Raw genomic sequence first — 27,063 nt, 5'->3', positions numbered from 1 at the left:
TGTATTTCACCTTCACTGTCATTGAAACTCTTACTCCATGTCTGCACCACCTCCAGGCTTGATTTTACCAGTGCTTTCGTTAACAACTTCTCGAGCTCCTCCTTGCACAAACTCAAACTTGCCCAAACCTCCACTGCTTATATTGTATCACGCACTGAGTTCCAAGCGTTGTCAGCTAATTCTTCTAGCCAGCCTCCACTGGCTCTCCATCACCCAGTGCATTGATTTAAAATCCTCATCCTCATCTACAAATCCCTATAGTTTTATCTCATCCTATTTATAACTGTCTTCCAGCCCTACATCCAAGTCCACATCCCACACTCCTATAGTTATAGTCTGCCATACTTTACCCTTTGTCTTCTCCACCATGATGATGGAGCCTTCACTCTTCACGTTCCTTAATTCAGGAATTCTGTTACTGGCCCCTTCTACTTTTCTCCATCTCTCCCCACGTTTCAAAATTTTCTTCAAAACCTCTTTCTTCGAGCATGCCCTTGGCCACCTCTGCAAATTGTGCCCTAACATCCCTCCCCCCACTACCATCCACTCCCAAAAAGCATCTTGGAATTCTCTACCACATTAATATTAGTTGTTAGCATATAAGTTACACGTACGCTAATGGCTGCATTGGTAAGGAATTGACCTCTTAACAGGTAAGTTTTAGTCTGAAAGTTAGTCCTCAGTGACATTTAACCCCTTCCACCATGCTCAGAGTGTGCTTGCCAAGTTCTATGTAGGTTGCAAGATGGTGCGTCTAGTATATTGGATAATCCCCATTTAATGTGGAATTAAAAATTGCACCCTAAGCAATCCACTGGTTTTCTATTGGGCAGTGTTAAAGTGACATTGATAATTGTCAAGAATTACAGTTATAATGAATAAATGAACAAAATCATAGAATATATTTTGCAAGACACTTGTAAAATTCCAGAAAATCGCATTTAATAAAAACAGAAGTTAGCTTACACAGTCACCAGTAGACCAATGGAATTAGTTAAAGACAGACAGAATCACTGAATGCAATCCCCAAAACACCAGGAGAAATCTTAGAATTCCATGGAATAAAAATTAATTTGATTTATTTTAAACCAGTTGTCCGAATGATGACATTGATGATATCAATGGTAGAATCTACCTCCCAATTCTTCAGAAATGGCAGCAGCGAAGGTCTTAAAAAAAAAATGGGGAAAGAAATACTTTTTTTTAGTAAAAGCATTATTTGAAGGTGCTCACTATTCTACTTCACTGTATTGTTAAATTAAAGGATGAATATTTACTCTGTTCTCACAGAAAGGAAGACATTCCCATGAGTTATTAATACCATTAGAAAATTCCTACATCTATTGAAGATTGTTTTATGGAGCACTGGATGACAAAAAGAATTATGAAGTTTTAATGGCTCGAATGAATTTTCTCCCAAAATCATAACAGGATCTATTGTATTAAAGTCCTCGAAGTTCTGCAAGGTTGCACTTGTTTACCCAGCACAATTTGCCAGAAATCAACCAAACCAACACAAAGATTGAGAAATTTCAAACACAATTTACATTCAGTGCAAATCAAGTTTCAGTGATCTTCTGCACCAGTTTAAAAAACGTTACGCTAAAAGCCAGCCCCACCCACAAAACTGGCTACACCCCAGATTGAATTAATCATCATGACGAGTTTCTGCTAACTGCACCAATTTGCCAGTCTTTCAGGAGGCTTCTTTAATTAAGCTTTCTTTAGGTGCACGGCAACTAGTAAGCACCTTTTAAAAGCTTTTAAATATTAAAAAATATTTAATTCGGTTAAGAAACTGACTACTATACAGCAGTGATACTAGTAAATGGTTTTGTAAAGTCATTTTCAATTATTTAATTACTTACAATCGACATTCTTCGTAAATATGCTTATTTTTGCATTAAACCCATTTTCACCTGTAATAATAAAACTGCAGCAGGTTACCACTCTTAAATATATCAAGCAATATTTTTGAATGCAAGAAAAAAAACAATTGTGCTCTAAAATGCTAAAATAAGAGCAAAATACTGCAGATGCTGGAAATCTGAAATGAGAACAGAAAATGCTGGAAATACTCAGCAGGTCTGGCAGCATCTGTGTAGAGAGAGAAACAGAGTTAACGTTTCAGGTCCGTGGCCCTTCATCAGAACTGGTAAGGTTAGAAATGTAACAATCTTTGAGCAAGTGAAAGGGGGCATGGGGGGAAGAACTCTGCAGAGTATTTCTGGCACTTTCTGTGTTCTAAAATGCTGACTGGCTTGTGAAAGATTTGGGGGGGAATTTAATACTCTCCCCCAACTCCACACAAATTAAGTCCGGGTCAGGCAGGCCTGTGAACCGCTCCCAATTGAGGCCCTTAAGTGGGCAATTAATGCCCAATTAAGGGCCTCATCCCACTGTCGGAATTAGCCAAGCGGCGGGTGGGCCTGTCGCCGCACGGGGAGTACACCATGCAAAGCTGTGTGGGCTGCTTGCTGACTCCGGTGGGGGTGGGGGGTGTCCCTCGTTCAAAGGTACTTAGTGCCTGAACGAGGGCCCCAGCATCGGGAAGCGAGTTGGCCGCTGAGAGGTACCCTCTTGTCCTTGCTGCTGAGCCCCCTCCCCCATGACCCCCACTCCACGAAACTGCTCCTGCCCTGTCTCACCTGTGGTTTGGGTCCCTCGATGATCCTGAGCCCTGGGTGGGTCACGGTGGCGCTGCTCAGTTAAAGAGCTGCTGGCCTCTGATTGACCAGCAGGTCTCAGCAGGCAGGACTTCCACTGCTGGGGTCCTTGAACCCGGGGAAGGCCCACCGCTTTCCACTTAAGTGCTAAATTGGCACTTGATCCGGCGGGCCTTTCCGAAAGGAGGTGACACAGGGCTCTTGCCGAATCCTTTGCCAGTCGCCCAGATAAAACCCCGGCAGTTATGTTCAGTGATATGCAAATGAACAGAAACTTGAACAATCAATTCACCTTCAAAGCCTAACACAATTTTGAGCTCAATTTGCACCCGGATTGTTGATTGCACCCAAAGCAGAAACTCTACTCCATTATTTGGTGTTAATAAACATTATTAATTTCCTAGGCTGATGACATGCCTGATATTCTACCAGAGTCAGTCACAGAAGAACAATACACAGATGAACATGGAAATACCATTGTGAAAAAGGTAATGCCATAGCAAAGATGACTAATCTTGATGTAGAGTACCCTTTTTCTCATATAGATTAAAGAACATTGACAAATAGTAATTATTTCATTGCATCCTATTAAATTACTAAAATTAACAGAGGAACAATGAAGAGAAATGATAAATTGGAAGTGTATGAGTGAGTTATTAAGCATTTATTTTCTCTTTTGTTTTTCTTCCTTAAGGTTACCAGGAAGATTATCAGACGCTTAGTTTCACCTGATGGCACTGAAAAGGAGGAAGTGATAATGCAAGGAACAGAGCAAGAACCAATTACAACTGAAGAGGGAGACGGATATTCAAAAGTTTTAAAGCGGACTGTGCTGAAAAGTGATACTGAACAGACTGAGGTTTGCTTTAACACCCTTCTCCCGACTGACAAAATGTCTTCTATTTTCTTGCATTGTTTGTCGTTTCCCAAATGTTAAAATAGACGCTGAGTTTGATTCAGTTCAAATTAGCCAGGATATGTGGCAGATATGTGGTGGTCAATGATCATTCTCAATTCTATAGTTCATATATTGTTTTTATCCAACTGAGGAAAGCAGCTGATGTCAGAAGGTGTTTGTAACAACTTTGCGCTAACAACTGTCTAATGTGTAACCAAAAATACTTCCTTGCATCCAGAACAACAATTCCCAGAACTTAAGATACCAGTGTTAATGCATAAAAACAGAAAATGTTGGAAACCTAAATTAACTTTGTTTATATCAAAGAAAGGAAAATAATGGATTAACATTTTGGATGGCGATGCTTCATCAGAACTGATAAAATTAATGTAGCTGACCCACTTTATAGGACTGTCTGAGATAGATTGCTGGAAGGTAATCCTTGATCTGTGCTGATCTTAGCTGAGGCAGCAGCATTGATACTGTAGTTGGCTGCAGGAAAAGGGAAATTGGTCAGGTTTTCTGCTCCTGTTCATTGTGAAGTAACTCCTACTGGAAATATGCATTTGTGGATACTGATTCACAACAGGATCAAGTTTGGTTGTTTTTCTCTGCTTCAATATCTCAGTTCATTCCCGCAGATGAGCCCCTGCTCCCTATCATCCAGTATGTTCATTTATCTGCTCAATATCTAGTTAATTTGTAGTCAGCCTTAATGTTGAACAGAAAGTGCTAGTCTCAGTATTTTGGTTTTCTGGTTCTATCTCTTACCCTCTGGTGATTTTTCTCAACTTTGTTGAGAAGTGCAATAAAATAGGGGTGAATTTTACAGACCCCCCCCAATGTCGGGGATTGTGGCAGGGGGGCTGGAAAATGCCTCCAGGAGAGGACTACCACGGGCCTCGACCCCTGGCGCAATATTGCCGGTGGCAGCGAGGCCTCATGGCAGCCTTCCCCGCCGCTCAGCAATGAGAACCAAATTTAAATAAGTTAATTTATTACAATAAATGAATTGATTACCTACTGACCCCCAACGTCTGTCCAAGTGCAATATTGGTGCGGGTGTCTGGCACTCCTGCGCCGATGGATCCCCATCCAGGGATCCAAGGCAGAACACTGGTGGGGAGAAGGGAGCAGGTAAGTTTTCAGTGCAAGAGGTGGTGGAGTGGGGTCAAATTAATCTGATTGGTTTAGGGGATAGTGGGAAGGGGTGAAGTTAAAAGTTTATGAACTTTGGACGGGAGGGGGAAGGGTCAGATGCACAAGGAAAGTATTTTGGTGGGGGGAGAGGGAAAGGAATGAATTCTATGGTTATTGGACGGGTGGGAGAGGGGCTAGAAACATCTATTTAACTTTTTTAAAAACAATTTCAATTCATTATATCTTTAAATATTAAAAGTAAATGGAAGGGCTCAAAGCCCTTTAAAAATGGCGTCAAAGCCTGTGTAAAGGCTGCTGCCGCCATTGCTAGGGACTGAACGCCCGCCCCCTTCGCGTCATCAAGGGGTCGGTCCGCCCTGGCCATTTAAATGAGCCGCCGTGTTTAATATCATGGTGGCTCCGCGATGTGCAGTCCGCATGGGCAGACCATTGGCGATGGACATGTAAAATGCAGCCCATAAATATTTAAGTAGATGATGGCTCAGGTTGCCAAACAGATTTATTAAACAGCAAATAGATAAATCAAGCAAAATCCACACAATGATCTTTTTGAATTACATAGCTCAGGTAAATGATCAGACACAAAGGGCAGACGTTTCTCAGCCCTTGCGTGGTGGGAATGGAGGCAGGGGACCAGGAAAATAGCAGGAAGCCGCATCAGAATTGCTCCCCGATGCATTCCCACCAACGAGGATGTATCCAGGGGGCAGGCCAGCATGTGGATCGGCAGCCCACTGCAAGGTGTCGGGCAGGCAATCTGCATATTTAAGTCCCCAGTTAGGGGCCATTTAGAGCGCACGCTGGCATTTTGCCAGCGGCGGAGTGGACCATTCCCACACTGGCGTGCAGAGCCTGCCACATTCATGGAGGTGGCAGTCCGGGGGCTCATGGGAGCTGGAGGCTCCATCCCCCAAAGCGGGAGCTGCCAGCAGCAAAGACTGCACCTGCGGCCCAAATCCTGCCACTGGAGGGGATTCCCCCTCTGATCGGAGGAGCCTGCCTGCTTGGGCCTCTAAAAAAGTTTTAAATTATTTTCATCCCTCCGAGGGCAGCTCCATTTTGAGGTGCCCTCATCTCCTACCTGCCTCAGGAGTACCCACCTTTCTCAGTGGAGCTGCTAAGGCTCTCAAGCTGCCGACCTGTGACTGGGCCAGCAGCATCAGGAGCACACTTGCCATTCTTAATCAGATGGTGAGCTCAGAGGTGGCAAAATAGAAGGCCACATCCAGGAAAATGTCTGTCCCGGTCTGGCTCCTGGAAAGTGCGGAACCTAGACCTGCATTTGGTCCCAACCTTGGGGTCCTGAAGCCATGGGAAAATCCTTCCCAATGGCTCGGAAATTCCAAGATATGTGGAAGTTCAGCTGCTCTCTTTTGCTGTCTCTCTTGCTCTCTAACTTTGGCTGAAGATTGGCACAACCCCAGAGAAATCTCATAAATAGCTGGAAGCTAGCAATACTGTCACTTCTTTGGGGGTTCCACTATATCCTCCGCCAAAGTAATGGTGGGAGACCTGGAACACCTCCCCCGTAGAATTTCCAGGCCAATGTCTATTCTCGAATATTTGTATTTTGGACCATTTTTTCCAAGTAAGGCTTGTTTTTAACTCTATTTGTACTATGACACAAAGACAGCAGCTAATGCCACACTGCACTGTACACAAAATGCTTGACATTAGATCCAAGGTGATATTCATTGATTCGCTCAAATAATGGTTACTTGGAAAAGTTACTGGAGAGTAATTGCAACCTCTGGAACTGTACCAAAGTGAGGAAATTATGTCTTGAGCAAAGGAGATGCAGAAATTTGGCAAGAAAAAGATAAATAAAAGAGAATTGGTAATATTGTCAGGGAATGACAAGACCAGAACTAGGACATACCTGCTAAACTCCAGATGCTTCTGAAAGATAACAGGTTACTTGTGGGAATGGGGGAAGATAATGCAATCCATGGGCTACACAGGTGCAAAGTACACCTGCTTATCAGTGGTCCGACTTTGCCAAATACTGCATGATTTACTGATGCTCAGGGTGCATCTCTCATGATGCATCAACAACAGCAGAGCTGCATTGTCGCTGACTTTGATGCCATTCCAGTCTGGGAGTTGGCGCCAAGGAACCAGCTATAGGAGTTAGTGATGTGGCAAGAAAGATCCAATCAGAGGTAAGCCAAGAAACTTGCCTAGATTAAAATTAATTTGTGGGAAATTAGAATAACTTTGACTAAGTGTTACTGTGAAATGTTACAGAGAAGGATTTCAGGAAGTGATACACAAAAGTGGTAGAGGAAATGTGTGCTAGTGCATGCTTTTAAGCAACACTTTTAATCTATATAGTATAGAAATTATACATCTATTCACATTTTCTGTCAGTCACATCCACATTCAGATTTTCTGTGTCACACTCCAAAAAGGTTTAAATGAAGGGGCTCTCCAGGTACACAAAGTATCAGTGGCAGAATGTCTTCAATCTCTTAATTCAGCTCTGTGAACGTATCTTCTTTTTTCTTAACACCAGTTAGACTTTGTAGCTTCAACAGGACACAAATCTGCACTTTAGCAGAAGGATAATACCTTGCAATTTAAATGTTATAACATTGCTGCCCTTATAGTGCATCCTTTGTTTTACAGTAAGCTGCACTGCAGCAGATTTGCTAATACACGTGTCAAAGCGTTGAACATTTGTCTGTTGCATCTCATAATGTTGCACTTGAAAGTGCCATACTTGCATCCAATTACCTCACATATCATAAGCATATTACAGCAACAAATCACAATTGAACAATTTCAAATAAAGTTTTTAAAAAGAGTCAGTTGTTTCCTGCTTCTTTCCGGGCTTGATGACCTTTCTTCAAGGGAAGGAGGCAAAGCTATACGAGGAGAGCAATTGTGAACAGAGAGAAACTTTTCCGGGCAACAGCAATGAGCTTCTAATTGACCTCACAATGTGCCTATTTAGTATACTTTTCCGCAAGGGATAGTTGCACAGAAGTTTATAGGAACAGGCTTGATTCAACATATTTACACCTTAGCACCTTTCATATAAGCAATCCACTTTGGGCCTTGGGCCCCCCCCGGTCACCATGATTACATCCAGAGCCCCCCCCCCTCACCACTTACTTGAGTTCACAGCTGTGGGTTCCTACTGCTGAATTGCTGCACCCGCCCACCGGCGAGGCAGTGGATCTGGTAAGGTTTGGGCAGGTAGGTGGGAACATTTATGGTGATTAACAGCTCAGCTTCTGTATCCCCAAACATCTCAGTTTGCCTCCCAGTTTGGTGCTTGAGTGCACTGTCCCTGCTCCTGTCCTCCATCAAAATAGGGTTCATAATAACCTCTTTACCGACTGGCATGTTGTATATTTCCAGCATTTTCTGCTTTCATACTATTTGTGATCCACTGGTCTTTACCATAAATGTTGTTTTGTTTATAGATGTATAGAATACTTAAAATCCTCTGTATCTGCCCACAGATGACATTTTCAGAACCACAAGTGGCCTCTGGCTCTGAATTCCAGTCAGAGCAAGTTGAGGGTCGCAGAGTCAGTAAGGTCATCAAGACAACTGTTGTCCACGGAGACAGAATGGAGAAACACCTTGGAGACCCCAAGTTAGCTTCTGACCTTCCAACAGCCAAAGATGATTTTAATATGGTATGATACTTTCAAATCCTTACCAGTGTCTTTTCAGTTAACGTAACCTTTTTGCTTTTCCACAAACTATAATTCAGAATAAAAATTCTGTAAAATATCCAGGCAGACAAATAAGTTACCCATTCGGAAGTTTGTTAGAGTAACCCATATTGACTGATTCTCTGATTCCTCCCTCTTATGGGGAATCTTAACTGTTAATAAATGCCCTTCTACCATATGTACTCATGTACGAGGTGACTACATGTAGCCTACTTCTGTTGTATGTTAAGTAGCCTCCTCTGCTTTTAAAAACTCTGATTAAAAACCTATGATCCATCCATCAAACCCTGCCATCATGGTTCCCCAGAGAGCAGGAAATCTGATTTTAATGCAATTGACTATTCCATGTGCTGCCACTGCTGTGCACCGACAGGGAGGGCGAGACTGGAATAGCAACTGAAGAGAACAGAACATTGAGAACCTTAGAGAGGTGAGTGTTGTTGGACAGGCTGTAATTAGCAGGAGAGCAGGACAGGGTCAGTAGCAGGTGAATGTGATCTGCAGAGTAAGCTACAACACTATGCCCTACTCTCAGCTCCCAAACACTTAATCATAATTTGTACTCTTATATGTGTCAACAATGTATACTACAATTAATGGGACAGTACTCTGATGCACTAAAATGGCCGCTGACATACAAGTTGCTTAAAAAAATTGATGTACATAACTCATAACAGACATTGATTTAGCTCCCTTGAAAACAAATTCAGTGCAAGGGCAACTGCTGAGTGTATTTTGTAATGTGTACCAGAGTATTTCCAGAAATGTGTACCAGGAACATATCAGGGTTCATTGTATTGATTGTTCAGTGGCAATGCAGTTACAGATTCAGATTTCATTTGTCATGTGCAATGTTAATACTGATGACATCCTGGAAATGGCTTAAAAAGACGATGAATGCAGAATGCTGGAACAAGTGAAAGTACTGGATTCAGGCTTCATCCTGAATCATTTCATATGATGTACAGCATCGTCTGCTGGATGTTTCCTGATTTACAAGCCTGATACAATGGAAGGAATTTTAAGATGGGTGAACTGGTAGGATTGGGTGTGACTGGGGTGGTTCAATGGCAAAAATTCCAAATGTGTGAATAAACCAGCTCAAACGCATTGACTTCCAGGTTTTACTGAGGCAGAACAAGAGGCGGGCAGCCAGCCTGCTCAGGCGAGTTGAGACGGCATTTAAATTGGTTAATGAGGCTGGAGGCCTTGCATTTAACCTGCTTTGCAGATTTATCTGTGGTTGACTGGGTTTCCTGGGTGGGAAACCTGGCACCTGCAATGAGGTGAGGAGATCCTTGTGGAGAAGCTAAGTGCCTTCACAGCATTCCTTGTGGGTCAGGAAGAGCAGGAGTGTTTCCTCCTGCACCTCCCCACCCCCCACCACCCGCAAGCTCCACCAGCATCAGAACCTCCTCGCCATACAAACTCCACCTCACCCCTATCTCCCAGATTAGATCCCCTCCTTTCCAGGATGGGGATTGCAACCACTTCGAGATCAGTGGAGGATCCCCCTTTGGGAACTTGTGGAGTTAAGACTACATAGCGTGCGGGGAAATCTAGACTTCTGGGTTTCCCCTGTGCTGCTGAACCCCCACACTCTCAGTACATTGGCAAGTAAAAATTTCCCCAATATGACAGCACGTAAACCTCATTGTACCTTGAAAACTGATGTTTTTCAAATAAAAATTTAATTCTGAGTTTTAAATATTGGAGTAATAAGATTCTTCTTAGAGTAGCCCTGAGAATGATGAAGTGAATGATTAAGTGAGCAGCAATAAGGCACCTCATGCAGTCCGAGAACTTTTCTGGGTCATTTTGACACAGAAGTTGCAGTAAGTTTTCCTTTCTCAGGAACTGCATGACCATTGTGGCATTTTATTTTGTTTCTTATTCTTTGAGAGGTTTATACAGATTGTTAGTGCAGCAATATGTGTAGCTGTTTGATGTATTTGTATTGTTTTCCTTCTGCCCAGGCTCTAAGCTTTGCAGGGAACCATGGAAAGGTCCACATCCCAAATGTAGCTCAAAGAGAGATTGTAAAAGAGGATGGATCAGTTGTTAAAAGGTTTGGGTTACCCTGTAGTGTTTTTGTTTTTTTCTGTAGGTAGTATTACTAACCAGCTAAAGCATGGTGGAGGTTTGCCTGCACCTCTTACCACTAGTGAACGGGTAGTGTTTGGAAAGTATTAACAGTGGTGTCATTTAACACAATGTGATCAGTTTATGCTAACAATTAATCTAGAGGAATTGCATGTAGTTATCTGAAGCCTGCTGGTGTGTGTTGAAGTTGTTTTGTTGTTCTGAAGTGATTTTACAGCAGCTCCAAGCTATAAACGTCTATGAAGCGTGGTAGCAGTTGGTATTGGCTGCAATAGTTTCTGGCAGGAAAAAAAGACACAAAATAAGATAAAACTATTGCAGTAAGACTCATTTTATGTGTTTAGTTTAAAAAGTACATTGAGAAGCCATTTAATCAAGCAGTTTAGAAAACAACTCTTTGTTGTAAATAATTTTGTTTCTTATTCTTTGAGAGGTTTATACAGATTGTTAGTGCAGCAATATGTGTGGCTGTTTTATGTATTTGTACTGTTTTCCTTCTGCCCAGGTTCTAAGCTTTGTAGGGAACCATGGAAGGTCCACATCCCAAATGTGGAAAACAAAATAAATAATTGTGCCAGAGGACTGGAGAATTGCAAACCTTACACCCTTGTTCAAAAAAGGTTGTAAGGATAAGCCCAGCAACTACAGACCAGTCAGTTTATCTTCGGTGGTGGGAAAATTTCTAGAAAAAAATAATTCGGGACAATATCAATAGTCACATGGAAAAATGCGAGTTAATTAAGGAAAGTCAGCATGTATTTCTTAAGGGAAAATCATGTTTCACTAACTTTCTGGAGTTTTTTGAGGAGGTAACAGAGAGGGTTGATGAGGGCAATGCTGTTGATGTGGTGTACATGGACTTTCAAAAGGTATTTGATACAGTGCCACACAACAGACTTGTGTGCAAAACTTGTAGCTCATGGAATATAAGGGACGGGAGCAACACGGATAAAGAATTCCTGTCCAGACTCCATTCCATTCTCCCAGTTTCTCCGTCTCCGAAGCATCTGCTCTGATGATGCTACCTTCCATGACAGCGCTTCTGATATGTTTTCCTTTTTCCTCAACTGAGGATTCCCCCCCACTGTGGTTGAAAGGGCCCTCAATCATGTCCGGCCCATTTCCCGCACCTCTACCCTCACCCCTTCCCCTCCCTCCCAGAACCGCGACAGGGTTCCCCTTGTCCTCACTTTGCACCCCATCAGCCTCCATATCCACCTCCAGTGTGATGCCACTACCAAACGCATCTTCCCCTCCCTTTCCCTGTCAGCATTCCGAAGGGATCGTTCCCTCCGCGACACCCTTGCCCACTCCTCCATTACCCCCATCACCTCGTCCCCTTCCCACGGCACCTTTCCCTGCATTCACAGGAGGTGTAATACCTGCCCATTTACCTCCTCTCTCCTCACTATCCAAGGTTCCAAACACTCCTTTCAGGTGAAGCAGCGATTTACTTGTACTTCTTTCAATGTAGTATACTGTATTCACTGCTCACAATGTGGTCTCCTCTACATTGGGGAGACCAAATGCAGACTGGGTGACCGCTTTGCGGAACACCTCCACTCAGTCCGAAAACATGATCCCGAGCTTCCGGTTGTTGGCCATTTCAACACTCCCCCCTGCTCTCATTCTCACATCTCTGTCCTGGGATTGCTGCAGTGTTCCAGTGAACATCCACGCAAGCTCGAGGAACAGCTACAGCCTGCCGGATTGAACATTGAAGTCAATAATTTCAGAGCATGACAGGCCCCCATTTTCCTTTTATTTTTAGTTATTTTTTTCTTTTTTTTCTTTTTTGTGCTTATTTTATTTTAGTTTGTTCAGTTTGTTTCTATTGTGCCTACCCACTGTGTTTGTTTTTTTCATGTTTGTGCTTATGGCTGTTCAGTTTTCAGTCCATTAACACCCTATCTGTACTAATGCTTTGTCTTTCAGCACACCATTAACATATTGTTTGCCTTTGCTCCATGACCTTTAAATCAGCTATTCTGTGACCTTGTCCTATTAACACCTTCCCTTTTGTTATCTTGCCCCACCCCCGCTTTACTTGCTTAAAATCTTTTACATTTCTTATATCTGCCAGTTCTGAAGAAGGGTCACTGACCTGAAACGTTAAGTGTGCTTCTCTTTCCACAGATGCTGCCAGAACTGCTGAGTATTTCCAGCGTTTCTTGTTTTTATTTCAGATTTCCAGCATCTGCAGTATTTTGCTTTTATTATATGGATAAAGAATTGGCTAAGTGACAGGAAACAAAGGGTAGTGGTTAATGGATGTTTTTTGGGCTGGAGGGAGGTTTGTAGTGGAGTTCCCCAGGGATCAATGTTGGGACCCTTGCTTTTCCTGATATATATTAATGACCTAGACCTTGGCATACAGGGCACAATTTCAAAGTTTGCTGATGAGATGAAACATGGCAGCATTGTGAACTGTGAGGAGGATAGTGTTGCACTTTAAAAGGACGTAGACAAGTTGGTCGAATGGGCAGACAGGTGGCAGATGAAGCTCCAATGCAGAGAAATGTGAAGTGACTCATTTTGGTAGGAAGAACATGGAGAGACAATAGAGAATAAAGGGTACAATTCTAAAGGGGGTGGAGGAGCAGAGGGACCTGGGTGCATATGTGCATAAGTCATTGAAGGTGGAGGACAGGTTGAGAGAGCTGTTAATAAAGCATGCAGTATCCTGGGCTTTATTAATAAGATCATAGAGTACAAGAGCAAGGAAGTTATGTTGAACTTGTATAAGATCCTAGTTCGGCCTCAGTTGGAGTATTGTGTCCAGTTCTGGGTGCTGCACTTTAGAAGAATGTGAGGGCATTGGAGAGAGTACGGAAAAGATTCACGAGAATGAATCCAGGGATGCAGAATTTCAGTTATGAAGATAGATTGGAGAAGTTAGGACTGTTTTCCTTGGAGAAGAGAAGGCTGAGAGGTGATTTGGTAGAGATATTCAAAATCATGAGGGGTCTGGACAGAGTAGATAGAGAGAAACTGTTCCCACTCGTGCTAGGATCGAGAATGAGAGGGCACAGATTTAAAGTATTTGGTAAGAGAAGCAAAAGTGACACGAGGAAAAACTATTTCACGCAGCAAGTGGTTCGGGTCTGGAATGTGCTGCCTGAGAATGTGGTGGAGGCAGGTTCAATTGAAGCATTCAAAAGGGAATTAGACAGTTATATGAAAAGAAAGAATGTGCAGGATTATGGGGAGAAGGCAGGGGAATGGAACTGAGGGAATTGCTCTTTCGGAGAGCCAGTGCGGACACGATGGGCCAAATGGCCTCCTTCTGCACTGTAACGGTTCTGTGAATTTTAAATGAGTAATTAGGATACATTACCAAATAATAATTGCAGTCTTACACTGCAATAAATAATATTCAGTCAGAATGAAAACTGATATGCAGCATTATGTAATAAGCATACATGTAGAGCAATAGGCTACTTCCTTACTACAAGCTCATAACTCTTTCTTCTTCTGTATGAATGCAAAAATGGGATTTACCATGTCTGCTATTTACATCAACAGTCAGGGGGACCTCAAAATCTCCACGGTATATTTTCTTTGTTTTTTTGGGGAGTGGGTTGGCATTTGTCCAATATTCTCCATTCCTTTCCTGAAGACAGTGACTTATAATGGGGTGAAATTCAATGGCTGCTAACTTCTCAAGTAGTACCGATCTACCTTTTTAACCCCTTAATTTATTTTACATTCATGCCCTTCTGAGACAATGCCACATTCTCACAACCCTTTGTTACGAAGAAGTTTTATTTTAACCAGCGGATTTTGCATTTTAACAAATTGTTTTGGAATCCTCTACTACAGGATACAATTAATGAAGGAAAATGATGGGGAATCTCCTGGAGGATTCCCCATCATTTTCCTTCATTAATTTAAACATCTCAATCCGATCACCCTTTAAGTTCCTCATCTCCAGGTAATATAACCTAAGTTTACCTTGTCTCTCATCACAGCTAACCCCCTCAATCCAGGTATGATCCTGGTGAACTACCAATGGGCTTTCTCAAGGAAAGTCTATCCTTCCTAAAAGTGGGTACGGTAGCGTTAGTGGTTGTGTTACTGGTTGAATAACCCAGAGGCCCGCACTAATGATCCACAGACATGAGTTCAAATTCCACCACAGTAGCTGGGGAATTTAAATTTAATTCATTAAATAAAATCTGGAATAAAAAGCTAGTACCAGCAATTGTGACCATGAAACTACCGGATTGTTGTGAAAAAAAGGGATGGAAATCTGCTGTCCTTTCTCAGTCTAGCCTATAAGTGACTCTAGAACCACTCCAATGGGTTTGACTCTGAAATTGCCCTCTGGAATGGCCCAGCAAGCCACTCAATTGTATCAAAACCATGACAAAAAAGTCACCACCATCTACTCAAGGTAAATTAGGGATCAGCAAAAAATAGTGGCCTCATGAGCGATACCCACATCATGTGAATGAATGAAATAAAAGATTGCCCAAAACTGAACACAATATTGCAACTGATGTGCCTTCAGCTGCCTAGGCCCTAAGATCTGGAATTCCCTCCCTAAGTCCATCCACCCCTCTACATTTCTATTTTCCTTTAAGACAGTCCTTAAAAACCAGACTCTTTGACCACATTTTTGGTTACCTATTCTGATATCTCCTTATGTGGCACGTTGTCAAATTTTATTTGATAATGCTGCCATGAAGCACTGTGGAATGTCTTACTATGTTAAACATTTCTCTTTATTGTTACTCTATCCCAAAGCTCAGTAAATGATTTAATCAGTTGATCCCTTTAGTGTTGTGGCCCTTTGAAATCCACCATTCATGAATAGCAAGTCTCACACAGGGAAAGGTTTATTCAACAGGCTCAATACTCAATTTAAAAAAAGTTGAGTTTTTGGAGTAAAATTTGGTAAGAACCAATCATGTCACTTTTTTTAGATGGTCAGTTGAAATATTCCATCTTTGTTTCTGCTTCCACCACTTTCTTTAGTGAAAGGAGTGAGATTATTTTGTAGCTGTAGATGCAATCGCTAGTGTTAACTAATTCAGACTTCTTCAGTGTGCTGGTTGATTGTTTTAATTAAATCGATAGATTCTAAACCTCATTTTCACACCGTGTGATCTCAAATCTCTTATACCTGCTATTGATCTGAGTGAATCCAGTTTTCTGCTGGTTGTAAGGTTCCTGCCTAGTTCTGAGTGCCATTAATTCATAGCACAGAGCTGTCCATAGTGGAACACAGATGTCACTGAATTGATAGTTGCACTCAATAAAGCTACAATAACAGCTGGGCTGAATTTTCAAATGGCTGTGGAGGTGGGACCGGAGGCGGACGGGCCCGCAATTTCCCACCACTGGCCAGTTTGCCGGCATGTTCCCGTCTCTGGGCCATTTTCAAAGAGGCTGGTTGTGGGGGTGGGGGTGAATAATTACCTGCCCACAAGCAGCAAGTAGCCAATTATGCCCCTTATTGGGATTATTAAGGCCACTGTGCAGACACTGACTGGAATTTTCCAGTCGACAGTAGGGCCCCTCACTGAGGCCGAATTCCAGCCGATGAATGGAGGCAGCCTCCTGGTGGCCGACCAGGGGGCCAGCACTCCATCTAGCCTTTTTAACACCCTCCCCCACCTCCCCCCGAACAAATATTCTGCTCCTGGTGTGGAAACAGAATACATTGATAAAGTAAGGGATGTTTTTCCAAGGTTGGGATTAAAGCACATCATTGATGCGATATACTCTGTGCCTAACCATGCTGTATGGATACACCCTAGTCTTCATTTCCATACAGTGTAATTTCAAATCTCTTATACACACTACAGATCAGATTGAACCCAACTCTCAGCTGGGTGTAAGGTTCCAGTGAGTGATTGGTGCTATAACTGGGTGCAAAAATTGGAAAATAGTTTGGGGTAGATTTTGATCTGGACACGTTATGTGACCAGGCATGCCACAACACCTGCCTTGCTGATCTCCAACTTGATGGGGTTGTACACGGTTAAGGGGCCAATGCATGTTATAGATATCTGTTAGGGACATTTTAAAAAAAACAAGCTATGTGAATTTAGCAGTGAGAACAATGCCTGTTCAGCTTGGATGCAGTCTTTTCCACTGCTAAGCTGGTATGCTTTGTGACTATTTCACAGCAGAAAAACAGATGCAGCACATACCAATTTCTACCCCTTCATTCCTTCACACTGACTTTCTTGATGCAGATTCATCTGCAAAATTCACTCCCCCTCACAAAAATTGAGCCAGCACCTGAACATGCATCCAATGATAAGGATTTTTCCTTTTAGTATACTTACTCCTATCTATGGGAATACCTGATTTCCAGAATTTAAATACCTGCCTCCCAGTCAGGACTGCACACTGCATTCCGCTGTGCCTAATAGCTAAGTGAAACACAGACATGCAGCTTCAGAATGTGGCAGAGACACATGTGCAAGCCTTAGTTATTTCTTTTACACTGGAAACAGATTCTGTTTTCACAGGCATGCTGTTTCCACAGCAGAGTAGAAGCAACAGGAATAGTAAAAAAGTATTTACAATTTAAGAACCCAGTCTACACGTTGACATTTAAGCCAGATGTTCTTTCCAATTTCTATCAATGGTTTTCCTTTTTTAAGTGCTAAAGCATGAGGGTAAATATTGCACTAATTCACTGAACAACTGGAAAAGTTCTTGGCTGGAGTATTCCTGGAATTAACTACTTTTCAAATAATTGGCAAAGTGGCTGTTTGAAAACATTGATCATATGCATAAATGTTATACTAAACTTCGTTTTCCTGGCTCCTCCCTTTCTCCTCCTTTACTGGATTTCTCCTCTTTCTCTGTTTTCTATCTGCTGTCTTGTTTTCTCCCTTTCCCAGGGCGACCATGAGTAAAGCTAGCACACAGAAGAGGACTGTGGTGAAGGATCAGGAGGGGAAGCATATATACGAGGAACGGCTGGAGGACGTGCCTGAAGCGCTACAAAAAGATGATCTGAAACACGACCTACAACAACTTCTTGGTCGTTTTTGCAGTGAGGACTGGAAACAGGAGGAAAAATAAACAGCTCAAATCACACATATCTATTCTGTCACTACTGCACAGTTTGCTCACATGAAGAAATTGTATATTATTTCCATCTGAAGATGCTGGAGTACCTGTGCGGAAAGGTAGATTTGAATTAGACTTTTCTCTTTACCGTAAGTAAATTTGTGACCAAAGATGGCATCCATATCTTGGATGACTTATACTGTTTGAACACTAGAGCTTCCTCATATGGCTGTATTAGGAACACGCTAACGTTGCTGCCTCCAAACTGCAACAACTATTCTGAAATTCAGAAAATACTTCATCCACAGGCCTCTTCTCATTTTCTGTTGCAGAAAGACTTTACGACACAAATATGTAAATAGCAGAAGTGTTTTGGCTTGTGAAACTAAGATAATGCCTACCTTGACTACACCAATCACCACCAAACACAAGATCCTTTCTTCATTGCCGAATTGGGTCTGACTAAATGTCGCCACAGTAACAGATTGTGAGTGTGCAGGCCTAGTAGGGAGCACTTCAGAATCTTACAGTCCCTCAAAACTTCTCAAAGCTTAATAAATATGCTAGCACCTGTAATTAACGTATCAGACATTTCTCCATTAATTGCGTTAGTATGAAATTAAACAGTGGGTGTGTGGCAGGCTACATTTGGTCGTGTAATTCATGCTGCCATACATGTTTCAGAAATTTGCAACTTTCTTCACTGCTTCCATCAAACCACATAGTCTTGTATCTGTGGCCTGGTACTTTCTACTGGCACCTGCACTGTAGATAACTGGAATTGGGTTGAACTTTACAAGAAAAAAGACAGAATCCTTTGGTTATTTCAGCATAACGTAACAAGACTGGCTTCTTTTTGTAAGTGCATGTAGTATCTATAGCTGTTGTAATCATCTATAGGGTTGTTTAACCATCTTTGCACTGGGGAAATGTTTCAGCTCGCTGCCTCAACAAAAAAGAGAAACAAAAAAAGGAATCAATTATGGTAAATATATAGTATTTTTAATTGTTCAGTTCACCCTTTAATGTATTCAAAAGATTTTATTGTAGATTTTTTTAAGTTATTATGGTACAGAAAACTTGTTAATATGAGGACAATATTCACTCAGTGCTCAGAAAGTTAAATACGTAAATCTTTTATTTACTTCCTCAAATCAGTGCAGGCAGAATGTCAGTCCTGTTTTGTCAGTGTCAAGGCCTGCACTAACTGACTACAAGAACCTACAGAGAGAGTGTGTAATTGTTTTGGCCATGCCATGTGGTGTTACTTGCAGCACAGATAATGTCTCTGTAATTACATTTTGATTTATACCTTTTACTTTTTTGCTGTGTAATCAAAGAACTTCAGAACTGTGAGAAGGAGTGCATTTTAAGTTGATGAATCAGCATCTTGTTCCCATGGTGATAACAAATATTGTATATGATATCTATGAGGGCATGTATTAGAATAAAGATAAATGGAAGCAAACTTAAAACACTAACAAATACATAGCAACTGCAATGTGTAAAATGGCTGATTTAATTAAAATAAAATGTACAAGTGTTACATGTAAAAAAGTCTGTGATTATTTTTTCTCCCAAACAATAAGATGCTCTTGAATTATTAGATGATCTTGCAGCTGCCGGAACATTGAAGATTTCCAATCAGGTTTTGACAGCAAAATCAAAATGAGATTTGTACTTTGTTTTTGGTAGAGGTTTCTTTCAGGCAGTGTGTTCCAGATCCCCACCATTGTCTAGGTGAAAAAAATTCCCCACAACTCCCCTCTAAACTTTCTACCTCTTACCCTAAATCTATGCTCCCTGGTTATGAATCCCTCAACTAAGGGGATTAGGGCCTTCCTATCCACTCTATCCAGACCCCTCAGTTTTATACACTTCAATTAGGTTGCCCCAAAGAAAACAACCCTAGCCTATCCAATCATTTCTCAGAACTAGAATTCTCCATCCAGGCAACATCCACATAAATCTCCTCTGTACCTTCTCTAGTGCAATCACATCTTACTTATAGTAGAGTGACCAGAACTGCAGTTCCAGCATAACCTCCCAGCTCTTATATTCTATGCTTCGGCTAATAAAGGCAAGTATCTCGTATTCCTTCTTGACCACCTATCTACCAATCCAGCCACTGTCAGGGATCTATGAACATGCACTCCAAGGCCCCTCTGTTCCTCTACGCTTCCCAGTATCCTACCATTTATTGTGTATTCCCTTGCCTTGTTAGCCTTCCCCAAATGCATTACCTCACACGTCTCTGGATTGAACTCCATTTGCCACTGTTCCAGCCACCTGACTAGTCAGTAATTGATATCTTTCTGCAATCTACAACTTTTTTCTTCCTTATCAACCACACGGCCAATTTTTGTGTCATCTACAAACTTCTTAATCATACACCCTACATTAAAATTCAAATCATTGATAGATTCAAAAAAGGTATACCACAAAAAGCAAGGGACCCAGTACTGAGCATTTCAGAACCCCACTGGAAACAGCCTTCCAGGCACAAAAACACCTTTTGATCATTACCCTGTGCTTCCTGTCTCTGAGCCAGTGTTGGATCCAACTTGCCACTTTGCCTTGGATCCCATGGGTTTTTATTTTCATGACCAGTCTGCCATGTGGGACCTTATCAAAAACGTTGCTAAACTCCATATAGACTATAACGAATGCACTACCCTCATTGACCATCCTTGTTACCTCCTCAAAAAATTAAATCATGTTAGTCAGACATGACCTTCCCTTAACAAATCCAAGCTTACTGTCTTTGATTAACCTGAATCTTTCTAAATGAAGATTTATCCTGTCCCTCAGAATTTTTTCCAATGATTTTCCCATCACCAAGGTTCAGCTGACTGGCATGTAATTACTAGGTCCATCCATTTTCCCCTTTCTAAATAATGGTACAACATTAGCAGTCCCCCAGTCCTCTGGCACGACACCTGTAGCCCAGAGAGGATTGGAAAATGATGTGCGGAACCTTGGCTATTTCTTCTCTTGCTTCCCTTAATAGCCTAGGATACATTTAATCAGGGCCTGGGGATTTATCCACTTTCAGAGGTGTTAAACCCCTTAATACTTCTCTCTGTTAATTTCATCTAATATTTCACACTCCTCTTCCCTATTTGCAATGTCTGTATCATCCCTTCGTTAAGAACCATGCCAACGTCCTCCGCCTCCCCACACAGGTTACCTTTATGGTCGCTAATAGGCTACATTTTTTTTAGTTATCCTCGTGCTCTTTATGTATTTATAAAAAAAATTGTGTTTATAAAAAATCTTTGTGTTTTCCTTGATTTTTGCTTGACAATATTTTTCCTGCCCTCTCTTTGTTTTCCTAATTTCCTTTTTAATTTCACTTCTACACTTTTTATATTCCTCTAGGTTTTCTGCAGTATTGAAACCTCAGTATCTGTCATAAGCTTTCCTTTTTTTTTTTTATCCTCTCCTCGAAGCACCTTGACATCCAGGGGGCTCTGGATTTGTTAGTTCCACCCTTTTTCTTTAAGGGAACATACTTACTTTGAACCCTCACTATCTCTTCCTTGATTGCCTCCCACTGACCTGGCACTGATTTACCTCCTAGTTCCTGTTTCCAGTTCACTTTAGCTAAATCATACTGCAGTTTAGTGAAGTCAGCTGTTCCCCAATTAATAACTTTTATTCCTGGTCTATCTTTGTCCTTCTCCATAACTACCCTAAGTCTAACTGAATTATGATCACTTCTACCAAAGTGCTTCCCAACTGATACCCCTTCCACCAGTCCAGCTTCATCCCCTAAAACTAAGAACCACCCCCTCTCTTGTTGGGCTTGCTATGTACTGGCTGAAAAAATTCTCCTGAAAGCATTTTAAGAATTCTGCTCCCTCTGAGCCTTTCACATTAATTCTATCCCAGTTAATCTTAGGGTAGTTGAAATCCCTCACTATTATCGCCCTATTGTTTTTGTGCTTCTCAGAGATATGCCTACATATTTGCTCATCTATCTCCCTCTGACTTTTGGGGTCTATAATACACTCCCAGTAATGTGATTACCCTTTTTTGTTCTTCACTTCAACCCATTTGGGCTCATTTGATGATCCTTCTACCATATCATGCCTCCTCACAGCTATAAATGTTTCTTTGATCAATATTGCAACCTCCCCTTTTTTATTCCCCCTCTATTTTGTCTAAAAATCCTGTAACCACAAATGTTGAGCTGCCATTTTTGTTCTTATTTCAGCCATGTCTCAGTAGTAGCTATAATATCATAGTCCCATGTATGAGTCTGTGCTCTCATCTCATCTGCCCTATTCCCTAGACTTCTTGCATTGAAGTAAATACCATTTAGCACTGCTGTCTATTTTCTAGCCCTTGTTTCCTCTGCCTTCCAAACATCCTTGCTAATCTTCTGCCTTCTATTTCCAACTTTTCATCTCTCCCTTCTGAATTGACTATCAGGTTCCCATCCCCCTGCCAGGCTAGTTTAAAGCCTCACCAACAGCAGTAGCAAACCCCCCTGCAAAGATGTTGGTCCAAGTCCTGTAGTGGTGCATCCCATCCGACTACAGTCCCACCTCCCCCAAAAGCAGTCGCAATGCCTCAGGAATCTAAAGTCCTCCGTCCTGCTCCATCTCTCCAGCCATGTGTTCATCAGTTCTATCTTCCTATTTCTGTACTCACGAGCACAGGGCATTGGGAGTAATCAGAGACCTTTGAGGCCTTTTCCTAGTTCCCTATACTTTGCCTTCAGGACATCAGCCACTTTCTGCCAATATCATTGGTGCCAATATGGAACATGACCATTGGCTGTTCACCCTCCCTCTCAGAATGCCCTGCAGTCGCTCAGTGACATCCTTGCCCTGGGACCAGGGAGGGAACATACCATCCTGGAGTCACATCTGTGGCCGCAGAAGCACCTGTCTGTTCCACTCACTATCGAATTCCCTAGCACTATTGCTCTTCCAGTCTTCTTCCTCCCCCGCTGTGCAGCTGAACCACCAGTGGTACTGTGGACTTGGCTCTGCCTGCACTCCCCAGGGGAACCATCACTCTCACCAGTATTCAGAACCTAATACTGGTTGGAGAGCGAGATGAATTCATGGGATCCCTACCCCGCCTGCTTGGTCCTCCTTGTTCTTCTGGCAGTCACCCATTCCCTTGCTGCCCACACATTTTTAAGCTGTGGAGTGAACACCTTCAGAAATGTGCTATCCATGAAGCACTCAGCCTCGCAGATGCTCTGTAGTGACTCCAGGCACCGCTTGAGCTCTGAAACCAGCTGGCAACACTTCCTGTACCTGTGGTCATCCAGGCCACGGGAAACATCCAGGATTTCCCAAATGGCAGAGAATGTGCATTCCACAGGGCTGAGATTTCCTGCCATGTCTTTACTTTCCAAACTAGAAACTGAACTGGAGTAGCCATATAAATACCATGGCTACAAGAGAAGGTCAGAGGCTAGGAATCCTGCAGCGTAACTCACCTCCTGACTCCTAAAGCCTGTCCACCATCTACAAGGCACAAATCAGGAGTGTGATGGAATACTCTCCACTTGCCTGGATGGGTGCAATTCCAACAACACTTAAGAAGCTCGTCACTATCCAGGACAAAGCAGCCCACTTGATTGGCACCCCATCCACAAACATTCACTCCCTCCACCACTGACGCACAGTGGCAGCAGTGTGCACCATCTACAAGATGCACTACAGCAACGCACCAAGGCTCCTTAGACAGCACCTTCCAAACTTGCGACCTCTACCACCTAGAAGTACAAGGGCTGCAGATGCATGGGAACACCACCACCTGCAAGGCACACACCATCCTGACTTGGAACTATATCATCGTTCCTTCAATGACACTGGGTCAAAATCCTGGAACTCCCTTCCTAACAGCACTGTGGGTGTACATATGCCACATGGACTGCAGCGGTTGAAGGTAGCTCACCACCACCTTCTCAAGGGCAATTAGGGATGGGCAATAAATGCTGGCGTAGCCAGTGACGCCCTCATCCCAGGAACGAATAAAAATACTATTATCTAGAAATGCTTATCGGCCACTCACCAGATCTCGCGGTCTCCTGCTCCAACACTCAGACTGCCGCTTGTTTTATAAAATACCCGGACAGTATCTCCTCCCTTACTATGCGCAGTTCCCTCACTCAACAAATTCCTAGTTAAGTACTCTGTCCAAGCAGTACTCCATTGAGCTGGACACTGTGCTATTTAGTCCAACACAGTCATTTGCTGTTGACCAATGTAGTGATTTTTGCTGCAGTGTTTTCAGAACTGGCTGTTCCCGGAGCTTAGACTGTTGTGAAAACTGACCACTACTGCAGCATTGCTTCTTTACAGTGTTTATAATTTGTAAATCAACTTTATTTTGTTAACATTTAACATACTTTTTAATCTTTGAATGAGTATGCTGATACTAAAATAAATTATCTTGTACTTTCTTTCAATCAGATCTTCTTGTAAATTATGCTGTTTTATAAGTTATTTCAATTTTTTTCACTTCCTTCCCTTTTGTTGTCTTCATTCCACACTGAGAGCGTGGGCTGGAGACCTGCTGCTAATTCTCTGCCAGTACAGTACTGAAACCGGCTGTCCGTGGGTGTTTGAGTGACCCACAGTGACTCATCCTCCTTTCCCATAGAGAAGCCTCCGGCCTATACTTGGCACCACTGATGGCAAACTAAGACTGGAAAACACGCTGTGCAATCGCTCCTGGGGTTGAACTTTCATCAAACCGCTCAGTACATTGGCCTTATATAATTCATGTATTTCTTCCAGGTAGATGTAAGTTCAAAATGATACATGTCATATATTAACATTTATAATTTCCTAAAGAATACACACCTTGAATTCGTGAACCAAGTGACACCTACTACAGCTTTGGTTAACAGAAAGCTGTAAGACTACCACCTTCTGCAGAAAGGTACTGCTGATAATGTAATTCATCCCCAGAAGAGTCTGAGGGAATTATGTATGTTAACCTACTTAACACCACTCCATGCCACCCCCCCACTCCCCAAATTAATAACCTGATCTTTATCAATAAATGTAACTCATTTTGCACTGGCAGAAAAAAAACACAGGAAATGGAGTGCAAACTCAAGCTTATTTCAAAGTTTTATTTAGGGTAGAAAAAATGGTAAATCAATCTCTAAAATTAAAAGAGGTTATTATAGGGTTTCCCAACAAAATAAGTGCAACTGTTGGGCATTGAACTGCAATTTCAAAGTATGCTCATGTCTCCCCAAAATGGAGAGGGATTTTGGATGTTTGAGAGGGCAGGTTTGAGGGTGGACTGTCGCTTAAACCTGTCCCCCGTGCCGCTTTCCCCATGTGAGATCGGCATGCTTAGGTTTGGAAAGCCACCAATGGGAGCTGGAAGAGGCAACCAAGCCAAGCTGCTTTAATGGCCGCTTAAGGCCATTAACAAGCTCGTCAGCTCATTTAAGGGGCCGACTCTGATTTTAGTTTTAAGGGTCAGGCTCGGCGTATCATCAGAAACATGACATGGAGGAGGAGGCGGGGACATAACAGATAGCAATCTGCAATGACAGGACAGAGGCAAGAGACAGCCATGAAGAGAGATGGCCCTCATTTACAGACAAGAAGTTGTGGATATGAAATATCCTGCATATCTTTGCTTTTTTGTGGGTGGAGGTGAAGTTCAGGTAGACTTCACAGTTCACTGAAGGAAGGGCAAACGAGGGGCAGCTAAGGCTTCAGAGTCTGAACCTAACCCAATCTTCACCAGCTCACTCTATCACTCCACCAAGCCTCACTTCCCATTTTCCCGTGTTTTGCCAACATGAAATAGAACTCCGCCTTAGTGCAACAACTTTGCCAGAGCTTCATGGCTTAATAGATAACTATTCTTTACATCATAAACACTCAAGAGACCCACAAAGTGACATTACTGACACGGTGGCCTCTTTGGACAGCCATTCCTACTAGGTGTTCCCCCTATGGCTGAGGGTGAGCTGAAGGCAGGCTGCCTGTCTGGACCGGAGGTGCCCATGGTGGCTATCCCCATCATGGAGGTGCCAGCGGGGCACCGCCAAAGGCTGCCGCAATGGCAACGCTGCAGGGGCATTTTCAGTCAAGGGCATGACTGCACAATTATTTCATCCATCAGACGGGCCCTGGAAGTGGATGATGATGACGGAACCCCATGAGAGGCGGCCCCCTCATCACCATCTGTCGGCTCCTCAACCCTTTCATTGCACCCTTCGTCACTGGACAGAACCACAAGCTGGGCCGCAGCTAGCATCCACTCCACGTCTCTCTGCGCTATTTGTACCACTGACTGGTCAATGCTGCTGATTCTGACATGCATCCTTTGCGTGTTAATGTGCTGTTCCTGCACCCACTCTGAGTGATGCCACACACGACTCTCCAAGAGGTTGGCCACTCTCTCAAGGGAGGAGCTCATGCGCTCAAAGCACTGAGTTATTGTGAAGCACATGAGATGAATGGACTCCTCCATTCTCATCCCATGACCCCCACTGCCACAGGTAACTGGCATGTAGGTACACATCTCTCGCAATTTCTCCAGGTAGTGCTGCCTGTATTGTGGCTCCTGGGGCACTGCAGCTCCACTCTGATGAGCAGGGCTGCGCCTGTCTTCCATCCTCCGAGGGGGGCAGGCCACAGCTGACTCTGCCTGCCTTGTATTCTCCTGCTCTGAAGTGACATGTGCGTCACCCCGTGTCACTATCTCTAATAATGCGCAAGGACCCATCAAGTTGCGAGCGTTTGCGCTGTTGGAGGGTGCGCTAGTAATCCGTAATGGTGCTGGCTCTGAGGTGTCTTCCTCCTCTGAGTCCTCAGGACCTTGTTCTTCGAGCATGAACTCCTGCCCTCCACAGCTGGCCCTGTGGGAGACATAAGAGATGATGGTGATGAGAGATCAGTACAGTCAACAGATGCTTCTACTGCTTAAAATACTGAGATGATAGCTTATGCATTGACAACTGGTTGCACAGGGAGCATTACCATGCATCCCCTGAACCTGGAGATGTTGGGATGTCTGCAGCAGACTCCCACTTCACTGTCCCCAGCATTCCTGAGGTTGGACACTCTGGTCACGTCAAGGGCCTGCACCTCAAATTGCATTAGCATCACAAGCTGTGGTAACCCACCGACCACACGTGCCTTCTCATTTTCCTCAGAGTTCAACTGCCTTTTGGGTGATGGACACGACTTTTGCTCAAATGCATAATTTGGAAATCAAAATAGTGGCATGCACATGTTTCCGCATCAGTGCAGGGTAGGGACCTGGAAGTTATCACAACATCAGGGTTCCGACCCGAGAATTGAAATCCCGCCCATAGTTTCAGAATTACTCGAGATACAGAGGAATACAAAAAACAACTCAACACCCTTGAAATGGTATCACATTTAAAGGTGATACCTGATAAAGACCTCAGAAGAATGGCTACAACAAAAGCAAAGTACTGAGGGTTGCTTGATTTGCCTAATTTTTATCTTCTCGAGAAAGCAAGAGACTTCATTCGTTGACTCCT

At 42.9% G+C, this 27,063-nt stretch overlaps 1 protein-coding gene across 10 annotated transcripts in view; it reads left to right on the top strand.

Moving 5' to 3' along the window:
- Positions 1-19,074, top strand: part of ank2b (ankyrin 2b, neuronal) — an 802,067-nt gene extending 782,993 nt beyond the window's left edge. For 9 of the 10 annotated variants that reach the window (XM_068039631.1, XM_068039677.1, XM_068039625.1 and 6 more), the window contains 5 exons: positions 3,071-3,154; positions 3,361-3,525; positions 8,196-8,375; positions 10,391-10,482; positions 17,381-19,074. In XM_068039631.1, the coding sequence (XP_067895732.1) occupies positions 3,071-3,154; positions 3,361-3,525; positions 8,196-8,375; positions 10,391-10,482; positions 17,381-17,564 (705 nt within the window). In that variant the 3' untranslated portion in view covers positions 17,565-19,074. The remainder of the gene's footprint in view (positions 1-3,070; positions 3,155-3,360; positions 3,526-8,195; positions 8,376-10,390; positions 10,483-17,380) is intronic. The other variant, XM_068039695.1, reaches the window with a different exon arrangement.
- Positions 19,075-27,063: the final 7,989 nt, after the last annotated feature.

Source organism: Heterodontus francisci, chromosome 1 (assembly GCF_036365525.1).
Source record: "Heterodontus francisci isolate sHetFra1 chromosome 1, sHetFra1.hap1, whole genome shotgun sequence".
Lineage (NCBI taxonomy): Eukaryota > Metazoa > Chordata > Chondrichthyes > Heterodontiformes > Heterodontidae > Heterodontus > Heterodontus francisci.
Note: the sequence above shows the minus strand (reverse complement) of the source record. Positions and strands in the feature narration are given on the sequence as shown.